This window comes from Carya illinoinensis, chromosome 12 (assembly GCF_018687715.1).
Source record: "Carya illinoinensis cultivar Pawnee chromosome 12, C.illinoinensisPawnee_v1, whole genome shotgun sequence".
NCBI classification, from domain to species: Eukaryota; Viridiplantae; Streptophyta; class Magnoliopsida; order Fagales; family Juglandaceae; genus Carya; species Carya illinoinensis.
The window spans coordinates 29357236-29376913 of NC_056763.1; the positions used below are offsets into that span (position 1 = coordinate 29357236).

General features: G+C 36.0%; 2 protein-coding genes across 2 annotated transcripts; one reads left to right on the top strand and one right to left on the bottom strand.

The window, feature by feature from the left end:
- The first annotated feature begins 4325 nt into the window (after positions 1 to 4325).
- LOC122289522 (myosin-2-like) lies at positions 4326 to 17300 on the top strand. The gene is made up of 24 exons (XM_043096604.1): positions 4326 to 5327; positions 6054 to 6155; positions 6258 to 6401; positions 6498 to 6648; positions 6786 to 6813; positions 6975 to 7140; positions 7338 to 7401; positions 7531 to 7544; positions 7629 to 7713; positions 8442 to 8545; positions 8645 to 8783; positions 9606 to 9724; positions 9972 to 10124; positions 10211 to 10300; positions 11372 to 11449; positions 11742 to 11900; positions 12640 to 12843; positions 13086 to 13291; positions 13532 to 13667; positions 14085 to 14211; positions 14670 to 14780; positions 14860 to 14966; positions 16040 to 16252; positions 16437 to 17300. The coding sequence occupies exons 1-24, from the start codon at positions 4887 to 4889 to the stop codon at positions 16884 to 16886; spliced, it is 3591 nt and encodes a 1196-aa protein (XP_042952538.1). The 5' UTR covers positions 4326 to 4886; the 3' UTR covers positions 16887 to 17300.
- Positions 17301 to 17730: 430 nt separating this feature from the next.
- LOC122289523 (chlorophyll a-b binding protein 13, chloroplastic) lies at positions 17731 to 19322 on the bottom strand. The gene is made up of 3 exons (XM_043096605.1): positions 19051 to 19322; positions 18792 to 18953; positions 17731 to 18385 (listed from the first exon to the last, which is right to left on the bottom strand). The coding sequence occupies exons 1-3, from the start codon at positions 19186 to 19188 to the stop codon at positions 17876 to 17878; spliced, it is 810 nt and encodes a 269-aa protein (XP_042952539.1). The 5' UTR covers positions 19189 to 19322; the 3' UTR covers positions 17731 to 17875.
- Between the last annotated feature and the right edge of the window lie 356 nt (positions 19323 to 19678).

Below are 19678 nucleotides of genomic sequence, written 5' to 3' on the forward strand. Positions count from 1 at the left end.
GACCTTTATTTACAATAACGCCATACTTTATCATTTGGGTAAAATGTTGATTTGTGCAAGTAAGAGTTCTTGTTTTCCCCCCGTCGAGGTTGAAGAGGGCAAGTTCCCGAGCTCAATGAAGAGGTGATATCTTCCTACCTTCTTAGGATGGAATGGGCCTAGGTCAACCTTAGTTCAGCTGGATTTTAGTTTCCCAGCCTTCGTGTTTCCGAAATAAGCCGACCCAATTATTAATCCATATGTCTGTGGGTTTTAAACTTGGGCCATCTTCTGGTTTCCAACTGAGCATAGGCTGGTTTGATTTAGCAATAATACGAGATAAAATAGTTTTAGGTAAAAGATAAAAATTGAATAAAAGAAAAATATAGTTATAAGTATAATTATGTATTATTCTGTGTATTAATTTGATATGATTGATCAAAAAATAAATTTTATTAAAAATAGTGTTAATTTAAATTTTAAGTATGAATAAATCAGTATTAGTACGCAGATTAGTATGCGACTTTGTTTGTATGTAGTAAAATTTTTGAATAAAATATTATTTTTAATATTATTATTTTAAAATTTAAGAAATTTGAATTAAAATTTAAAAAAGTTGAATTGCTTATTATCTTTTATGTGAATATTTAAAAAAATTGTAATGATGATGAGATGAGATAAAATTAAATATACTCCAAATCTAAAAGGATCAAACAAAAATGGAGAAAAAATGGGCTAACGAGGACTAGTGCATTTTCCATTTTTAATTAGGCGCTCATCGAAACCAGGACTACAATGGCTGTTGCGTTGGAAGCCAATGGAATTACAGTGTACAATAATTTAATGAAAAATGCTACAGTTATAAAATATTCTATAAAAATAAATTTATAAATAAACATAACTTTATATAATATGTTAGATATGTTTTATAATCTAATATATTCATATCGATTTTTGAATTTATTTTTATAATGTTAGATATGTTTTATAATCTAATATATTCATATCGATTTTTGAATTTATTTTTATAAAAACTCTTATAAAATATTTCCAATTTATAAATTTATTTTGATAAAATTTCTCTTCAAACATTTCTCTAATTTAAAATTGCATGCGGAAGGCATGTGATTCCCGCTTTGAGCAATGGTAAGGGCCCAAACAGATACTGGCGTGTGGCGTCCTATCGGCCTAATTATTGTTGTGAAAATACAGCAGCCACTTCCAACATTGTTTGGCATTTTTCGAGTGGGCATTGCCAACGACCCGCCTAGGTGTCTCCATGGGTCCCAATTAATCGACAGGTGCGCGCATTAGAGAGAAGAGAGGCGTCGGAACCATTTAACTTATATGAAGTCTTGCTGTACTTATCCATCTTAAAAAATTCAATTTATAAATGGATGGGAAGAACATATATTTTAAATAGCTTATATAACTTGATTTAATCTATAAAAAAAATTTAAAATTGATTCTTATAAATTAAATTTTATCATATAAACATAATATGTTTTCACGTCAACTCGTAAATAGAAAAAACTCTAATAAAATTAAGTATCGGAGAAAAGACTATAATTACTAAAGAGTAATATTATATATAGTCACTTTTACGTATTCTTTATATATTGCACTAATATGATTTTCTGAATTAATCAAAAAATAAAAATAAAAGTGACTGTATATAAAATTTTTAATTACTAAATAAGTTGGGTTCTCAATGGGCTCCATAACCGAATGCGATGCACTATCTATAGAACTCTAGCATCTTCCTCGATAATTAGCGGGTGGATAACTTATCGATTCATGCATCGAGCGTTAAAGATAGTGGAGGACGACACCATTGCATATTACATTGTGTCGATTTTTGGGTATATTTGGATTCTGACATGGTTGATATCTTCTTTAGTTGGAGGGCCATGCTCAACCTGGTGCCCTCCCAAACACACATGTTCTATTACACATCTTTAGTAGAAAACGATTTTTTGACTCTATTTTCAGCTTTTAGACCAATTCCAGAACATTAAGCGGCGTGGTGCATATTGTGAGACACTTCAGACCGTTCATTATGATGTTCAATGATGGATTTTAAGGTATCTTAGCACATGACAACTAAAAGAAGAGGCATGCAATCTAGCAAGCTAATGGAATCAAAACAATCAATTGTTCAAACTTCAAACAAATACTAACTTTACTTTTAAAAACATGATAACCACTAAAGTATTGATCCTAAAGTACCGAAATGATTAGGTTTCATAGAATTACATCTTCTTCAGCGCTTTGACATTACTTCGCGAAACCGAATTTACCCCAAAACGAAAAGTTTCACCATTGAGCAAAACAGGTATTATCGGTCAAAAGCATTAGTCATTGCCATAGAGGTATTGTTCTAAACGCATGCAAATGTCATACCAAGCATTTGGCATACAGCCAAATTGTTGGGGTCACTTTATCTTCTCTTTGTCGAACAAATAATAAACTTGGGGTCAGAATGACTATATAATTAAACAAATGACGATTCATCAATGAATTTTGAAAAAATGAAAGGAGAAAAAAAAAAGAGAAAAAACAAACATATATTTCCAATAGTGGCCCTGGGATTGGGTGGATTTTGCCGGTTCAGACCAACCTTGGGGGAAAAAAAGGTTGTTTTGTTAGTCGTAATTCGCTGTAATTTGTTATTGACTTATCCATTGTTTCTGACTTTTTCCCTCTCAATTGGAGGGAGCCACGTTACCGTTTTGCTAATATCCCTCCTCTTTAATTAATTAATTATTAATTCGTTTGAGTAGTCCAAATTACAGATTTGTCCTTTTCAAAGACAATCAAGGAATAGAGTTATTTGAAATTTGAAAAACGATAAACGTACCTCACTTTTCATAAATTTTGGCAAAAGAGTAGCATATACTTCAAAAATTATACATAATATTCAACATCTAATACTCTCTTTTTATTGGACCAAAATCTTGGAAGTATTGCCTCGCCTTCATAGAAAAAACATCTAGTTGGTTTGATAGACATATGAAGTAGATTTAAAAGTATTTATGCAAAAATATACATACAATTTGCAATAAATCAATACGATTCATTTCATATGTATCTTTTAGGGTCTGTTTAGAAACACAATAGTTTTAAAATATTCTCATACTATTTTACTTTTATTTAAAAATTATTCACGAACTATTTTATTATTATTAGAGATATTTTTAATATCAAAACGGAACCTTATTGTAGTTTATAAAATTTGAATAAAAGTTATAGAAAACCTTGATTTCTTATTAACAGAAAACAAAATCAAGACTTTTTATGTTTTTTATAAATGGTCAAGTACACATACGAGCGAATCTTATAATATTTATAATTGTTTGAATGAATTTTTCAGATAATAAAATGAGATGATATTAATAAATAATTATCTAAATAAATTTTACAAATAAGATTAATTTCAAGATAAATGATGTGAATTTTATTTTATATGTCTATATGACTTATTCTAAACTCTATCGAATGGAAAGCTGGAAACCTAAATCTAAAATTAGACCATGAGAGCATGTAATAAAAAGGGCACCCTTAATAAGGGGTACTATTGTCCTATGACCAACATTTCAAAGTTCCCTCCCCCAAATCACATTGTCCCTTTCCGTTCACCAATTGTTGACATCTTCGATATGCTTTTTCAACGCCTATTCATAATTTAAAACTCCTAAACATTCATAGCACAAAAAACAAATCAAAAGAGGCGCCTGGCCACGAGAATCATTCTCTTCTCCTGCCCGTCACGTTGAAGCACATTTTTTGTGACTTAAAATTAAAAGTAACGTTAGATATAGTTTTGGAGTACGTTAGTTCTATGATGAGGGTTATTATTAAAAAAATATATATTTCTTATATAAATTTTAAATTTATTTATTTTTTTGAAGAAAGTGCGAGATTTACACATATTAAAATTATAAAATCTATAATAATTTCATCTTTAATCACTCATTTATGTGAAGCTTGTCTAATTTGTTGCTAAATTCAACCTTACGTTAATAATAAAATTTCATTCAGTGTAATTCGTAGATGATAAGACAGAGAAATAACATGTCATGTAAATTGCTTAGAACAAGAACAGATAATAAAAAGATACCTTATAGGATAAATTTAGTGCATTATGCCATAAAAAGGCAAATTGGGTAAGAATTAATGAAGAGGGTACGAAAACCGTGACTATATTGAAAAATAGATGCTAAAAATGTAGTCGTGTCCGGGGCCCAGAGAACTAGCACTTAACTGTTTCCATCTATATATATATATATAATATATTTATATTATTTGTAAAATAAAATTTATCCCTTTATAGTTATCAGACCAAAACGGTTTTCTCAATAAACACGAAATGCTAAGCCCCACCTGCAAAAATTTGAATTTCGTCACAGCACCTTAAAATTAGCATCAGCAGCAGCAACAAGAACAACGACAATGGCAACAAATCCTTCCTCCAAGTAGGCTCCAAAATGTTGTTTTTTCGGAACAGAGAAAACAACGGTGACAATTTTCTTTCATTCGCGTTTCCCTCTCACGAGGTTTGTTTTTCGTAAACAATCTTAACCTCTCCTTGAACCTCGTAAAATACGCTTTTTCACTATGGAAATCAGCGCATCCTTCTGGTTTATTTAGCCAAATGCGCTTCCGGAGACGAACAAGGAAACGGTTTCTTTTTTCGCGACATCTCCACGTCTAAATTGCAGCCTTCTTTTATTCTTCGGACGACGGATATTTTGATTGCAATTAGGGATTCCTGGTTCGTGTTCGACAATGCAGGGTTCGAATTCGTTCAGGAGAGGTGGAATTTGAGCCTGTGATAGCGGGATTTGGGTTTGAATTTGTGAAAATTTCGGGGGTCGAGGGGGAAAGTCACCTTCTCCCCGACGAAGATGATTGCGCGGAGCTCACTGGAGGAGATGCTGGACTCTCTGCGCCGGAGAGACGAGCGCGAGAAGCCCAAGGAATTGCCGCCGGCACTTCCGGTTCGACCGACGTCGAGGGCTCGGCTGCCTCCGGCGCGTCGCTCTCTACCTACCAACTTCAAGGTCGGCGAAGGGGGAGGTGATGAAGGTGCTCCGACTGAGTGTAATGGGAAAGAAGAAGGAAAGAGGAAAGAGATCGATTTGGGGTTCAAACGAGGAAGTTTTGGTAGCAAGAAGATGAAGAAAGATCAGAATGTGGAGTCGCCGTATGCTGTGCAGGCAGAGGAGGGTAAAAATGTGCTCACCGAGGGTGTAGATTCGGATAGCAAGTCTGCTGCGACGCGTGCTTCGCAGCTGAAGATAAGAGAATTGGATTGGGATGACAACATCGGTTATTTCATAAAAAAGGTGCGTAGGAAAATAGCTAAAATAATATCCTCTTCGGTTTGATTCTTTTTTGTTCTATTTAGTCTTGGTAAAGACGTATTAATGAAAATCTTGCATGAGGAATTTTTATAACAAATCGCAAGAATGTTGCATCGGGTTTTATTCTAGAAAAGAAAGAGTGATCAAGAAAACGTGGAATTTGGTTATTGCATTAGGAGGCAATTGCAAAGTTTTGGTTGATTCTTTGTTGTCCTGGGAAAGTGTGTTAGTTGTACTCAAAGTGGTGTGAGCATTTAGGCGTGCAATAAATTCCAAGAACAGAGCTGTTTATTTTATTGTATGGTGTTCGGATAAAGTTTTTGGGCCTTAGTCTCGGAGTGATCAAGAAAATGTGGAATTTCTTTTTGTCTATTATCATGGATATGTCGGCCCTCATGTAATGGAAGATAAATTTTTGAGATGTCATTTGGTTTTGATGGACTGGTTACTGCACCTATTGCACTAAGATATATAATCGGATGTGATAAATATGTAAGCATGGTTGCACTTTTGATTAGAGAGGCCAGGGTTTCTTGCTTTCAAAGTGTATCATCTGCTTTATCCTCTGGGCCGCCACCAAACTTGTTCCTCCATGTGTTCAAAAAGTACCAATGAATTAGTTTTATTTTTGTGAATTTCTACCAGTAGTTTAATTGTAGGCTTACATGTATTATATATTATATATTGAAAGTAAATTTTTCTTAGCAGAAACTTCGCATTTGGTGTCAGCTCACTAGTGGGTTTTGGGAGTCTGGAACAATACAATCAACTTCGGGAGAGGAAGCACTTGTTTCACTCTCTAGTGGAAATGTAAATTTCATTACCTTTGGGCATTTCTGAATTCTGTTTAAGCAGTATTGAGTACTTTTATCGGTTGATGTTCCCTGCACTTACCTTTTGTCATTACTTAAGGTTGTGAAAGTGCCCAGAGGAGAGCTTTTCCCTGCAAACCCAGATATATTGGATGGGGTTGACGACCTTATACAGCTAAGTTATTTGAATGAACCATCAGTTCTTTACAATCTTCGGTATAGATATTTCCGGGATAAGATATATGTAAGTATGACATGCTCATCTTACATGTGCTTGAAAGTCATATTCCTGTCTCCGTTTTCACTCTCATTTGATGGTTTTTGTATTTTCTTTCTTTAGAGTAAAGCAGGTCCAGTTTTAATTTCAGTTAATCCGTTCAAAGATGTACCAATATATGGAAAAGATTTTGTCACAGCTTATAGGCAGAAGCTTATGGACAGCCCCCATGTTTATGCCATAGCAGACACTGCTTATAATGAGATGATGAGAGGTCGGCAAATTATTTATTGTGTTTAACTTTTTTTTTTTTTTGGGGGGGGGGGGGGGGGGGGGGGGAGGTGTCTCTCTTGTGCCAATGCATAAATTCTTGCTGAACGCTTTTCTTTTTGCTATAATTTTATTTTGCAGATGAAGTAAATCAGTCCATAATCATAAGGTTAGGAGGTCTTCAATTAAATCTTGCGCTAACTTGGAGCTCGGCTATGGGCATTTTGCTCATTATTATTTAGCTGCTATTCTTCTATACTGGTCTCTGAGCTCACTCTGTATATTTGATTGTAGCACATGGGTTAATCTCTACTTTCTTTTTTTATTCAGTGGGGAAAGTGGAGCTGGGAAAACTGAGACAGCTAAAATTGCAATGCAATATTTGACTGCTCTTGGTGGCAGTTGCGGGATAGAATGTGAGATCGTTCAGACCAATTATATACTGGAAGAATTTGGGAATGCAAAAACATCTAGGAATGACAACTCTAGCCGATTTGTGAGTTTCCTTCTTTCTTTTCTTCATAGCAGAAGGTGCTCCTAGGTTTATCACAGTTCATAGCTTAGACGTTTTTGTTTGGTGTGGACTGCTAGGGTTTTAAATGGATGATTGATGGTTACCCTCTGTTTTTGCTATTTACAAATGAGATCTTAAGACTAGGCAGTTTTGTTTACATAGGTTCTGATTTTGTGCAGGGGAAGTTGATTGAAATTCATTTTAGTTCACTGGGGAAGATATGCGGTGCTAAAATCCAAACCTGTAAGCATTAAGTTTGAATAAGTTGCTGTCATGTTATGCTGCAATGCATATTGTGCACTAACTGACTTGTTTGTTGTTCAACCTCATGCCTGTATCAAATGTCAATATACCTGCAATAAATGTGGACAGTTCTGTTAGAAAAGGTAACCTGTTGCCCCATCTAAAGTGCCTGGAACTTTTATATTATAATGTTTCACTTCTGAAATTATCTTGTCTCCTTTGGCCAGTCAAGAGTGGTTCAACTAGTCAATGGTGAGAGGTCATACCACATATTTTATCAACTTTGTGCTGGTGCTCCATTGGCTCTTAAAGGTTGGACATTCATTATTAATCTTTTCACACAAAATTCTTATAGTTTAATTTCCATTTTAGCCGATTCAATTCCTCTCAACATGCATAATTTTTGGTCCAATGTGACAAAAATTGCTCTATAAGTCATGCCATTGTAGTGAAGGAACACACCTTTTCCTGATTGTATTTGTTTGTGTGGGCAAGTTGAGTTTTCTAATGTTTATGAAGTCACTGCATCATAGCCCTTAGAATCTTTCTGCTTCTATGGTTACTCTTTCCATATGCCAATTGGTTTGCAGCCTATTTAAAACCAGCATGTGATATGGCATACCGGGGATTTTCTAGATGTTACAGACAACTGAAAAAGTGGAGTCCCAAAACAGCTAGACCTTAATAGTGATCGATCCTCTTTGTAGGGCTACTCAAATGTTCGTTTCTCTCCTTAAAACATTGAGTTACGATGTTATCAGATTTCCTTATTGTTTCTCCCAACTGACCTTGCCTTTGAAATTTATTGATAATCTGAAATAATCTTCATTGTGCTTCAAATTTTAGCCAAGGTGGTGTGATATTTGTATATGTCTTATGCTGAGCAAGAAAACCAAAGCGCTAACATCCCATCGCACAGGCATTTTATAAAGTTACAACCAGCTATTGTGTCCTCTCAATATTCTGATATAATCATTTAAATGGGGTTGTAGATAAATTATTCTGTGATAATTGGAATCAATTTATGTTTTCCTTTGCAGAGAGGCTGAACCTAAGACCTGCTAGTGAGTACAAGTATCTTAATCAGAGTGATTGCTTGGCAATTCATGGCGTTGATGATGCTCGGAAATTTCATTTACTTGTGGTAACTGTGCATTGAGTTATTTCTTCTACTATTATTGTTTATATCCCCTTTCCTTTTCATTTGTTTCCCTATATCCTTATTGTTGTCTTATTGTTCCAGGAAGCCCTAGACATTATTCGAATTAGCAAAGAAGATCAAGATCTCATATTTACAATGCTTGCTGCGGTGTTATGGTTAGGGAACATATCATTTCAAGTAATTGACAACGAAAATTATGTAGAGGTGTTAGCTGATGAAGGTAAGTTTATGTGTTTGGCTCATGACCACGATAGATGTCATGTACCTGATGTTTCTATATTGGTAGTCTTGATGGCTTGAATAGTTGATGCTAGTTGTACCATCTGGAATCCTTTTAATTAGTATTTTCGAATTGTAATTCTTAAGATTTAGCACCACATGGTAATATTTTGAGCAGTGATAAAATCCACGCTACACAATATGTGGAGGGAATATGATTATGTGTCAGTAGCGGGTCATCTGGCCTCAGAAGAGAGTATGTGTGTGCATTTGTTGATAAAGTGACCAATTGGAAAGTTGACTCAAGTAAACAAAGTCTAGGTTTCTTAGGTATGCTACTACAAATGTTGAAAAAACTAGTATATATAATTACAAACTTATTAAGGAAAAAATGTGTCATCTTATGCCAGTAAATGTGACCAAAATGACTATGGAATAGATTCCCTTGGCTTAGACCTTAATATTTTGGCTATGGATGTGTCATAGTTTAGTTGCAACTCATATTTTTTAAGAGATTGTAAGATACAGAAACTTTTGACATGGAAAAACTAATTCTCCATGGTATTTGTTCCCCCTCTCTTTCCTTGTTTCTTATATATGAATTCATCTTAGAGTCATAAGTCTGTTTTCCCCTCTAACATACATTCGTTAAATTGTCCGTTTATTCATACAAATATCATTTCATTTCTTGTCATTTTATCAAGAGCTTGGTTTAAGCCATCTGCTTTTCCCTCTGTGCTGGTAAATTGTGCATATATTCTTTAAAGACTCTAATAAATTAACCTACCTTGACATCAATTCTACCATCTTTTCCTTTTGGCAGCTGTAAGAAATGCTGCTGGGCTGATGGGCTGCAGTTCCCAGGAACTGATTCTAGCTTTATCTACTCATAAAATCCAAGCTGGCAGGGATACCATTGCAAAAGGATTGAAATTGCAGCAGGTGCGTGGATTATCAATAAAATCTGAACTTATGTATCCAAAAAAACAAAAAAAGAAAAAGAAAAAAAAAAGGAAATTGCGGCAGGTGTGCCTAGTGCTCTCTTAATAAGGCCTAACAAGGCCATCCCTTTATTCTAAGCAGCTCTCAGATGCACTCTTTTGTGTTTACATTTATCCCCCCACTCTTCTCTGTTTGGTAGATCACTCTTTTAATGTAACATGAGAGCCCATTTCTTATCTAAATTTAGGCAATCGACACAAGAGATGCATTGGCAAAATTTATATATGCAAGCATGTTTGACTGGCTTGTAGAACAAATCAACAAGTCACTTGAAGTGGGCAAACGACGTACTGGGAGATCCATAAGTATCCTTGATATATATGGATTTGAGTCATTTCAGGTACATGTATTTGTTCATTTACATGGTAACGTTTTTGGCACAATATATTGCATACTTTGCTGACAATGTCATCTCCTTGGTTCCAGAGAAATGGCTTTGAACAATTTTGCATAAATTATGCGAATGAGAGGTTGCAACAACATTTCAACCGCCATCTGTTTAAACTTGAGCAGGAGGTAAGCCTATTAAATACATTGCAACCTTCTAATTTCAATACAATTGCATCTTTTAAAAGTTATTTTCCAATGAAATGATGCTTCAAAGGCTCACAATAAGGTGTCTTGTCATATTATACTTTGTAATCCTAAGTAGCTTTTGCATACTTAACAGTGTGCTTGGGAGTTTATGAAGGGATGGACTAGATAGAGAGAATGAATTATGAGGGAGGGGGATAAAAGAAAGGATGGGGAGGTTCTTCTTCATTTATTTATTTGATGTTTAAGACAAGAAAAATGGAAAGGAAAAGTAACTATGCTATTTGACTATCACCCTCATCTGTTCCTCTCTGTGTCTCCGTGACAGATAATTATGTTATTTGACTATCACCCTTATCTTTGATCATGTCTCTGTCTTTTACTAGTTGAGTTGTTTTTTTTTTCCCTCGTTGTGGGGTTGCTTTGCATTTGACAGTGACAATAGGGGCATATTTTTGACTATCACCCTCATCTGTTCCTCTCTGTGTCTCCGTGACAGATAATTATGTTATTTGACTATCACCCTTATCTTTGATCATGTCCCTGTCTTTTACTAGTTGAGTTGTTTTTTTTTTCCCTCGTTGTGGGGTTGCTTTGCATTTGACAGTGACAATAGGGGCATATTTTTGTGAGAATTGGGAAGTGAGAGCTGCATCTGTTTTTTTTAATATTTTATTTTTATGCCATTGAACTAGAACCTTTTGCTGTATGTTCAAATAAATTGTTCTTAACGATTCTAGTTGCTGACCACAAGCCAACTTCAAGTGTTTACTAATTTAAGGGAGTGAAATTTAAGTGTTAATTATTTAATGGAAAAAGTACTTGACGACATTCTGCAAAATGTTGATGGTTCTGTAATGTTTCCAGTCTTGCAATTGGTTTTGCAAAATCAGAAGTTCATCTTTAACTTATCCATCTTGAACCAATTTTTGGATGTATTTTCTCTTCCTTTGCTTCAGTAGAACTTCTCAATTAAGAAGATATGATAAAATTTCCCATTTATCAACATATGATATGATTGTTATGAATCACTCAGTCAAAATTTCCTTGCAGGACTATGAATTAGATGGGGTTGATTGGACAAAAGTTGATTTTGAAGACAATCAGGAGTGCTTGGATATCTTTGAGAAGGTATTTACATGGTTTCAACCTTCTCATCTATCACGTTCTAGTAACAGGAGTTGATTTGTATCTTATTGCATATTTGTTTTTGAGTTGACTTTATTTGTACTTTTTTTAATATAAAAGGTGCGTTCCTTCCTTAAACCTGTTAGTGTGTTTATGAGCAGAAAAAGAAAGCTTTTGTTTTCCTTCATTTATATAATCTACTCAGCTCCTTGGATTGGTTTCTTCTCATGTGAAACCAAAGTGTTTGTTTTTGTAGTTCTATCACACATTCTTTATTGTGTGGTGAATTGTGCAGAAACCTTTAGGTCTACTGTCTTTGTTGGATGAGGAATCAAATTTTCCCAAGGCCACCGATCTGACATTTGCCAGTAAGCTTAAAGAGCACTTAAATTCAAATTCTTGCTTTAAAGGAGAAAGAGGCGGGGCTTTCAGAATATGTCACTATGCTGGAGAGGTTTGTTATCTCAGTTTTCTAGGAGGTTCCCGATTTTATGAGTTAGGATGGTTTAACCCGTACCATTGAAATTCGAGGGGATTTTTTGACTCATATGACTCATCTGGGCTTAAGAAGCTAAATATCTTCTACTTAAGAGAACTGGTTCTGATTCTGATACAATTCTAAGATAAACTGTAATTCAACTATAACCAGGCTTTGATTTATATTCACTTTATCTAAACCACTCATCATGTTTTAGCTTTTAATGGAAATATGTTGCACTACTTTGAGTATCCATACAATCATTCCCAAAATTGAAGGAGTCAGCATTTTGCTTTGCTTTCATAATCTTTTCACTTTTGAAATGTTGGGCCAAAGTTTACAGTATATCCCTGAAACTTTGAATATTTGATTTTCCATTGCACTTTGATCTTGACAATCAATATATAGTAGCACTGTTTTGCTAATCCTGATATATAGTGGTTGCTTACTTCTTACCCCAGATATATATGATGTACAGAGTTTTGAGTTAAATATATGTTAGTAAATGATGACTGGCTAGAGGGGACTTGAATAATGACTTGTTGCTAGATCTTCCTAATTTTGCTAGTTTGCATAAGCATTATAGCTACAATGAAGGCCCAAGCTTTCCAAAATATTTATGCATTTTTTTTTTTAAATCAAATGCGAGTTGATGAACCACTGAGGTCTTTTTTCACAACATGTGTGTGGTTCCACTAACATCCGTTGTTTTTAGGTTCTATACGATACAAATGGCTTCCTGGAAAAGAACAGAGATCGGCTGCACTCTGATTCGATCCAACTCCTCATATCATGCAGTTGCCAACCATTACAGTTGTTTGCTTCCAAAGTTCTTGATCAATCTCAGAAACCAGCAAACTCTTCATGTCAGGTGGTTGCACCAGGGCCCCCAAAGCAGAGTGTTGGTACAAAGTTTAAGGTAAATATGCGAGCTGCATTTTGTTTCAGTTATATATATGAATTGCTGTAGTGTACTTTAAATCAAAAGCTGAAATAATTGAAAATTGACTGTTGCATGTGACCATATTAGATGATTCGGAGTTCCACTCTGGAAAATTACTATATTTTAAGTAGTATGAAGAGTATGGGATTTTCCAGTACTTCGAGATGTAGCTGAAGTTTTGTTTTGCAAAATCTGAAGAATCTCTTGGATTCATATAGGGTCAACTGTTCAAATTGATGCACCAGCTGGAGAACACCACTCCTCACTTCATTCGCTGCATAAAGCCAAATAGCAAGCAACTTCCTGGAATATATGAAGAGGACCTTGCCTTACAACAGCTTAGGTGTTGTGGAGTTTTGGAGGTTGTTAGGATTTCAAAATCTGGATATCCTACTAGAATTACACATCAAGAGTTTGCAGGAAGGTAGAGGGTGTAACCATCCATTAATTGTTTAAGAAAAAGTCTATTTATAAGCCGGTGTGGATAACACACCTAGGAAAGTGCTTACATGACATATTTGATTTGGAAGAGAAATTTTAATATTTAAATCTTACAATCAAGTGTTACCATTTAAGTGATGTGGATGGTGTGCTTTACACATTGTTTAATGCTCCTCCCTTTTCAAGATGAGTAAGTTCTTCTCATTTGCTATTGTATATTCAGGTATGGGTTCCTACTTTCAGAGAATAATGTATCTCAAGATCCATTAAGTATTTCAGTTGCAGTGCTAAAGCAGTTTCATGTCCTCCCTGAAATGTACCAAGTTGGTTATACCAAATTGTATCTCAGAATGGGGCAGGTAATTTCATATGTGCCGGGGGTGTGTTGTGTGTGTGATCGACACTAAAACTGGCTTTCTAGGTTTAGCAATGCGGCCTGGATATTCAGATCACTTTATGGGCCCCTGGGGGTAAGGATATCAAATAGAAGAAAAGAAAGAGAGAAGGGTAGAGTAGGAAAAGAAAGAACGAAAATAAAGCTTTGAGGTTAATACTTCAGGGCCAATGTCATTGCTTAATTTACTTGATAGTTGAATATGGTGAAAATCCAGTTTGACATAAAACTGAGAGTATTCTGTCAACTGAAATTAATCTCAATCCTTTGGAAGAGTTTTGAACCACTGAGTTTTCAAACAGTGACTGTTGTCTTCCTGGTTGAACTGAGTTTATCTTCTGCAATGGTTCATATGATGCTGTGATATTTTACTGATTTATAGGTTGGTGCATTGGAGAATGGGAGAAATCAAGTCCTGCAAGGTATACTTGGTATTCAGAAATGCTTCCGTGGTCAACAGGGTCGCCGTTTCTTCCACAAAGTCAAAGGAGTGATAACGTTACAATCATGTAGTGCATCCATATCCATTTTTAATTTTTAATTTTTTTTTTATAAATGCATCCATAGCCAATTGAAAGCAACTTGTTTTATAATCTTGTTCATGGTATGTTATTCTGTTTTTTTATTAACTTTTACTGTTATATAAAATTTGGGTATTTGTATAAAAAAGATTCTATGTTATACTATTGAACTCTGTCCAGGAATGTAAGAGGTTTGTAGGCCTCAGTTCTTTTTCGCCATGAAGTGCCTAAAAAACTGATTTTTTTTTTTTTTTTTGCCACCGGGTGTCTAGGAACAGTGTCCTGACTAATCTTGGGGGTGCACAGACCCTCAGCAACTAAAAAACTGAATTTGTTGCTTAAAGACTGAATTGATTTTAGGGTTTCCTCTATCCTTTTTGGGTCTTCAAAATAATTTTTTGCAAGTTGTTTAGAAAGGATTGATGAAATTGATGGAATCAATGCAGTTATTCGTGGTGAAGACGCGAGGAGGAAGTATAATGCTAGGATAAAGTGCTGCACTGTTATTGCTCCCAAAATCCTTAATGAGCTGCAAGCAGCTGTATATTTACAATCTGGTAAAAGTTATTTCATTCATTGGTTTTGTGGTGGTTCAATTGCATACGGTTTTCTGATTTTCTAATACAAATATTGTAGTAATCCGTGGATGGCTTGTTCGGAGGCATGCTAATGGCACGCATAACTTACCTACCGAGAATGCAAAATCCAAGCAGAATCCAACCAGAAAGGTTTCAGAAATGAAGGTACTCTGTGATGCACTTGTCAGCTTGCGAGAATTTTCACTTTCCTACTCTTTTTTCCTTTATTAATAGTGTCTCTGGGTACTCATGGGGATAACCAAGAGAACTCTACATCTATTTTGGTCCCTCCAGTGTTAATTGTAGGCTACAGTCAATATTTCTTTCATGAAGTGGTATTTTCCTATTTTTATCGGTTCCCCCAGCCCCTGAAGTTTTGCTGGGCATTGGGGACTGCAATATATACAGAAGTTTTTCGATGCTTGAAAATAAATTAAAAAATTAGATTTAATTTTCCCAAGATGGAATACTTTTCCTTGAGCCTTGTTCAAATTTATTTGTTTGACCAAAAAAAGAAAAAAAAAAACTAGAAGCATGGCCAAAAGAATCAAGATTTATCCCTCAGCTGTTATCATTGCCAACATTATGTTTCCGAGATAGTTCCAAGTGCCATGAAATTTGTATTAAGTGTGATGCTGAATTTTCAAGTCCAGAAATCCAAACCCCCCCCCCCCCCCCCCCCCCCCCAAAAAAAAAAAAAAAAACAAAAAAAAAAAAAATTGGTGCTTACTCCTTCCAATGGAAGATGTAATTTCAGGTTTGACTTGATTATGAAATGCACATAATTACAGAACTGGCTTTTGCAATGCATCACATCCAATCCATGATAAGTGGCATATCTCGAACTGCCTGCATGTCCTTGACTACACCCCTATGGCTTTTACCTTGACTTGCATTGACCACAACCAAACGGTATAGTTTGCACATAGATTGCTGAAGATGTATAATATGTTACATTATGGAGATGGAGAATTGCATGAGGCAGTTTAGGGTTCCTTCTTCAAGAATAAGATGTTAGCCGCATTTCTCTTTGAGGATGCATCTTTAATTAGCACAGTTATCTGCATATTATATCCTCACTTGTAATTAACAAAGCAGAAAAAGCTAAGTGCTTATTCTTTCCTTTTTATCTAAACTGTTATTCATAAATGCAGGGTGAAGTCTGTTTACTGTTTTGCTTCTCTGTTAAATTTTATCAACCTGGATGACTAAACAGATCACTTTTCTTGTTTGAGCAGGATATGCCACAAGAGCAGGTTCAGGCTCTGCCTTCGGTTTTGGCAGAGCTTCAAATGCGGGTTCTGAAGGCGGAAGCAACTCTGGAACAGAAGGAAGAGGAAAATACTGCACTGCGGGAGCAACTACGACAGAATGAGACAAGGTGGTCAGAATATGAAGCGAGAATGAAATCAATGGAGGAGATGTGGCAAAAGCAGATGTCCTCCTTGCAAGTAAGTAGTTTGGATGCTCATACATAGTTCAATTCACAGCTTATTGAAGTTTAATAAAAAAAGGTCTTGGTGCTTCTCTTTAAAATTTTATTTGCTTAATTATTTTTTTGTGATTGTAAGAGTTGCACCCTTACTAATTGGATCACTCAGATGCCCAAAGGTTTTAATGGCAACTTTAATGCAGATGAGTCTTGCTGCAGCTAGAAAGGGCCTAGCTGCTGACAATGCATCAGTTCAACCTGGAAAACTTGATGCTTCTTCAATTCCTCACTATTATGACTCTGAGAATAACACGCCCATGGGATCTCAAACTCCTGGTGGAAGCACACCATTAAAATTAGTGGAACGAGATGCCAATGGTACTTTGAATGCGGTCAGCAATCTGGTTAAGGAATTTGAGCAGCGTAGACAGACTTTTAACAATGATGCCAGAGCTCTAGTAGAGATCAAATCAGGGCAATCAGCTTCTGTTGTAAATCCCAATTATGAACTTCGGAAACTTAGGCTCAGTTTTGAGGCATGGAAAAAAGAATACAAAATTAGGTTACGGGAGACAAAGGCAAAGCTTCATAAACTAAGGCCTTCGGAAGGTCGACGGACATGGTGGGAGAAACTAAGCTCAAGAGCATCATAGTATATATTCTTTCTACATAATCTCTAACCAAGTATGGACTGATGAATGCTTAAAAAATGGTGGAGAAAGAAATGTTCCAAAAACTGCCTCTTCGCTTTTTTTGAGCCAGTCTCTTTGTTTATATTTATGGCGACATATATGGGTGTTCCCATAATGTGAGAGGCAGTGAAGGGAGAGAGATTGTATACCTACCAATTTTTGTTACTTGGTAGAAAGTGTTCATAAACTTGTGAATAGCCAAAAGGGATTTGTTGAGAGACAGTGATGTGTATTTATTCATATATACATACATATATATGTCAGTGTATTTGTCTATAATCTGTTGTCATTGATGTAGTATGAGAATATTTAGAACAGAAAATATTGAAGATTGTAGAAGGGAAAGTGTTCATACTGCCCGTCCTTTGCATCAAAGTGCTTGTTTGAACTAGTTGTTATCAAAAGGACAGATGTTGCTATTATTGTATAAGGTTCTCTCCCCCCACCCCCCAAAAGTGTTTAGCAGAAAGGATTAAGACTCTGTTTGAATAAAGAGTATCTAAGATAGTTAGTGAATAGTAGTGAGAATATTAGTGAATAATTTATGAATAGTAGTAAATAGTTTGTGAATAGTAGTGAAATAATTTTAGAACAGTTATGTTCTCTAACAAATCCTAGAGTTTGAGTCATTATCCTCTTTTGTAATTTCATTTCTTTCACAATGACTCTTCTTACTTGGTCAACAGATGAATATTTCCTATTCATTTTCTCCTCTTACCTCTTAGCCTACAGATGAATTTCCTATTCATTTTCATTCATCAAACTTAAAATACCATCTCTCAGATTGTTCAACCAGAGATAAGGCTAGCACAACCCGAAAATCAATGGCCATTGTTGGATAATGCAGATACACATTTGTAAGTTTTTAAGCCTGAAATTACGTTAACTACACATGGACTTCCAATTCGATTTAGATCACATGAAACAATATTGAGGGACCCAAGTTCAGTTTAAGATCCGGGCACGAACTTGGTGGCATAGACCCATGCATTATTGGCAACAGGGTTGTCAAGATGGTCCAAGAGGTTCTCAAGCGGGCCCTTGCCGGTGACGATGGCTTGGACGAAGAAACCGAACATTGAGAACATTGCTAGCCGGCCGTTCTTGATCTCCTTCACCTTGAGCTCAGCAAATGTGACAGGGTCATCAGCAAGGCCAAGAGGATCGAAGTATTGGCCACCAGGGTAAAGATCATTGCCCTCTCCAACTCCAGGAAGGCCGTTGATGCGGAATCCCTCGACTAAGCCCATGAGAATGACTTGGAAGCCTAGCACTGCTAGGATGCTTTGAGCATGAACAAGATTGGGATTGCCCAGATAGTCGAGGCCACCTTCTGAGAAGATTTGAGCTCCAGCTTTGAACCATACTGGTTCTTTGAAGTCTACTCTGACCCATTTCTCAAGAACTTCTGGAGTGATGCAGCCCAGTGCTCCAAGCATTGCCCATCTGCCGTGGATCACCTAAGCTTCCACAAACGACTTTATTATCATGGGTTCTACTGTTGCTATATTCACAATGCTACTTTAATAAATCTGGTCTAGGATTGTGGTGTATAATATGGATTATAAAAACGTCATACTTCAATGAGAAAATGTTTTCAGCGATGAAGAATTTGAATAATGACTTCATCCTGGCTCTATTTTTCTCTTTTTGGAAGAGGGAAAAATAAAGCAAAGGCTACATGCTGTGTTATTGACAGTACAATAATGGCATTGATATAAGCATATGCACGGATTTAGAGGAAAGAACAAGTGACAGTTTTAGTTACAAGCAGACACAACCAACCTTTGGAAAGATTTGTCATTACATACCCTTTAATACTAAACTGGTTTCTTTTATGGCTCAGTTTCATCTAATATCACTTACCTCAAGAGCCCTGTTCTTAGCAAAGGCTTCCGGATCAGCAGATAATCCAGCAGTGTCCCAGCCATAGTCACCTGGAAATTCTCCAGTCAAGTATGATGGAGTCTGAGCTGAAAAGGGTCCCAAGTACTTCACCCTGTCTGGCCCATACCACAGATCATTTCCCTATTCATGTCACAGGCAAACACGAAAAAATCCCCCAGTGTTAGGCCCCCAATAAGCTCAAAACATTCAGAAAGAAAAAAATCTAAGTGTTAGGTACCATGGTGTATTTCCCAGTTCCCATGGGCACAACATCTCTAAGAGGGTTAGCGTTGGCTCCCCTGTTTTGGCCAAGAAATGGAGTTGGCCTGAGAACAGTGCTAGAGCTAGCAGTTGCTGCCATTGCCATTGCAGCCATGCTCCCAATCTTACAGTTATTTTACAATTGAGACTGCTCTTAGAAAGAAGAGTTTTGAGAACTGTGTATGGAAGTGTGTAGAAGGGGGGGGAACATGAGTGTAATATTATGCGAAGAGAATGAGAACCGAAGAGATGGGTGGTGATGAATGCAAGAATGCGGAAGTGTGGTGGGGAACAGGAGGTTGCAATCAACCAATAAGAAGCATCTAAAAGATTTTGAATATCTCCAACTCATATCTTTCTATCCACATTTTATCTCCCTTCACAGCTTGTGAAATTTGTTGAGATTTTATTTTATTTTATTTTTTAAATCTTAAACTCATACGGAAATATAACGGGTAATGTGTAAAAGACAACCAAAGAGATGGGTGGAGATGAATGCAAGAGTGGGAAAGTGTGGTGGGGATCATGAGGTTGCAATCAACCAATCAGAAGCCTCAAAAGAGTCTGAATATCTCCAACTCATATCTTTCTATCCACATTTTATC

Coding starts and splice junctions, on each gene's coding strand:
- LOC122289522 (XM_043096604.1), top strand. CDS start 4,887: ATGATTGCGCGGAGCTCACTGGAGGAGATGCTGGACTCTCTGCGCCGG. Junction 13,668..14,084: donor TGTATCTCAGAATGGGGCAG/GTAATTTCATAT, acceptor ACTGATTTATAG/GTTGGTGCATTGGAGAATGG. Junction 14,781..14,859: donor AGCTGTATATTTACAATCTG/GTAAAAGTTATT, acceptor CAAATATTGTAG/TAATCCGTGGATGGCTTGTT.
- LOC122289523 (XM_043096605.1), bottom strand. CDS start 19,188: ATGGCTGCAATGGCAATGGCAGCAACTGCTAGCTCTAGCACTGTTCTC. Junction 18,954..19,050: donor GAACTGGGAAATACACCATG/GTACCTAACACT, acceptor TGACATGAATAG/GGAAATGATCTGTGGTATGG. Junction 18,386..18,791: donor CTAAGAACAGGGCTCTTGAG/GTAAGTGATATT, acceptor GTGGAAGCTTAG/GTGATCCACGGCAGATGGGC.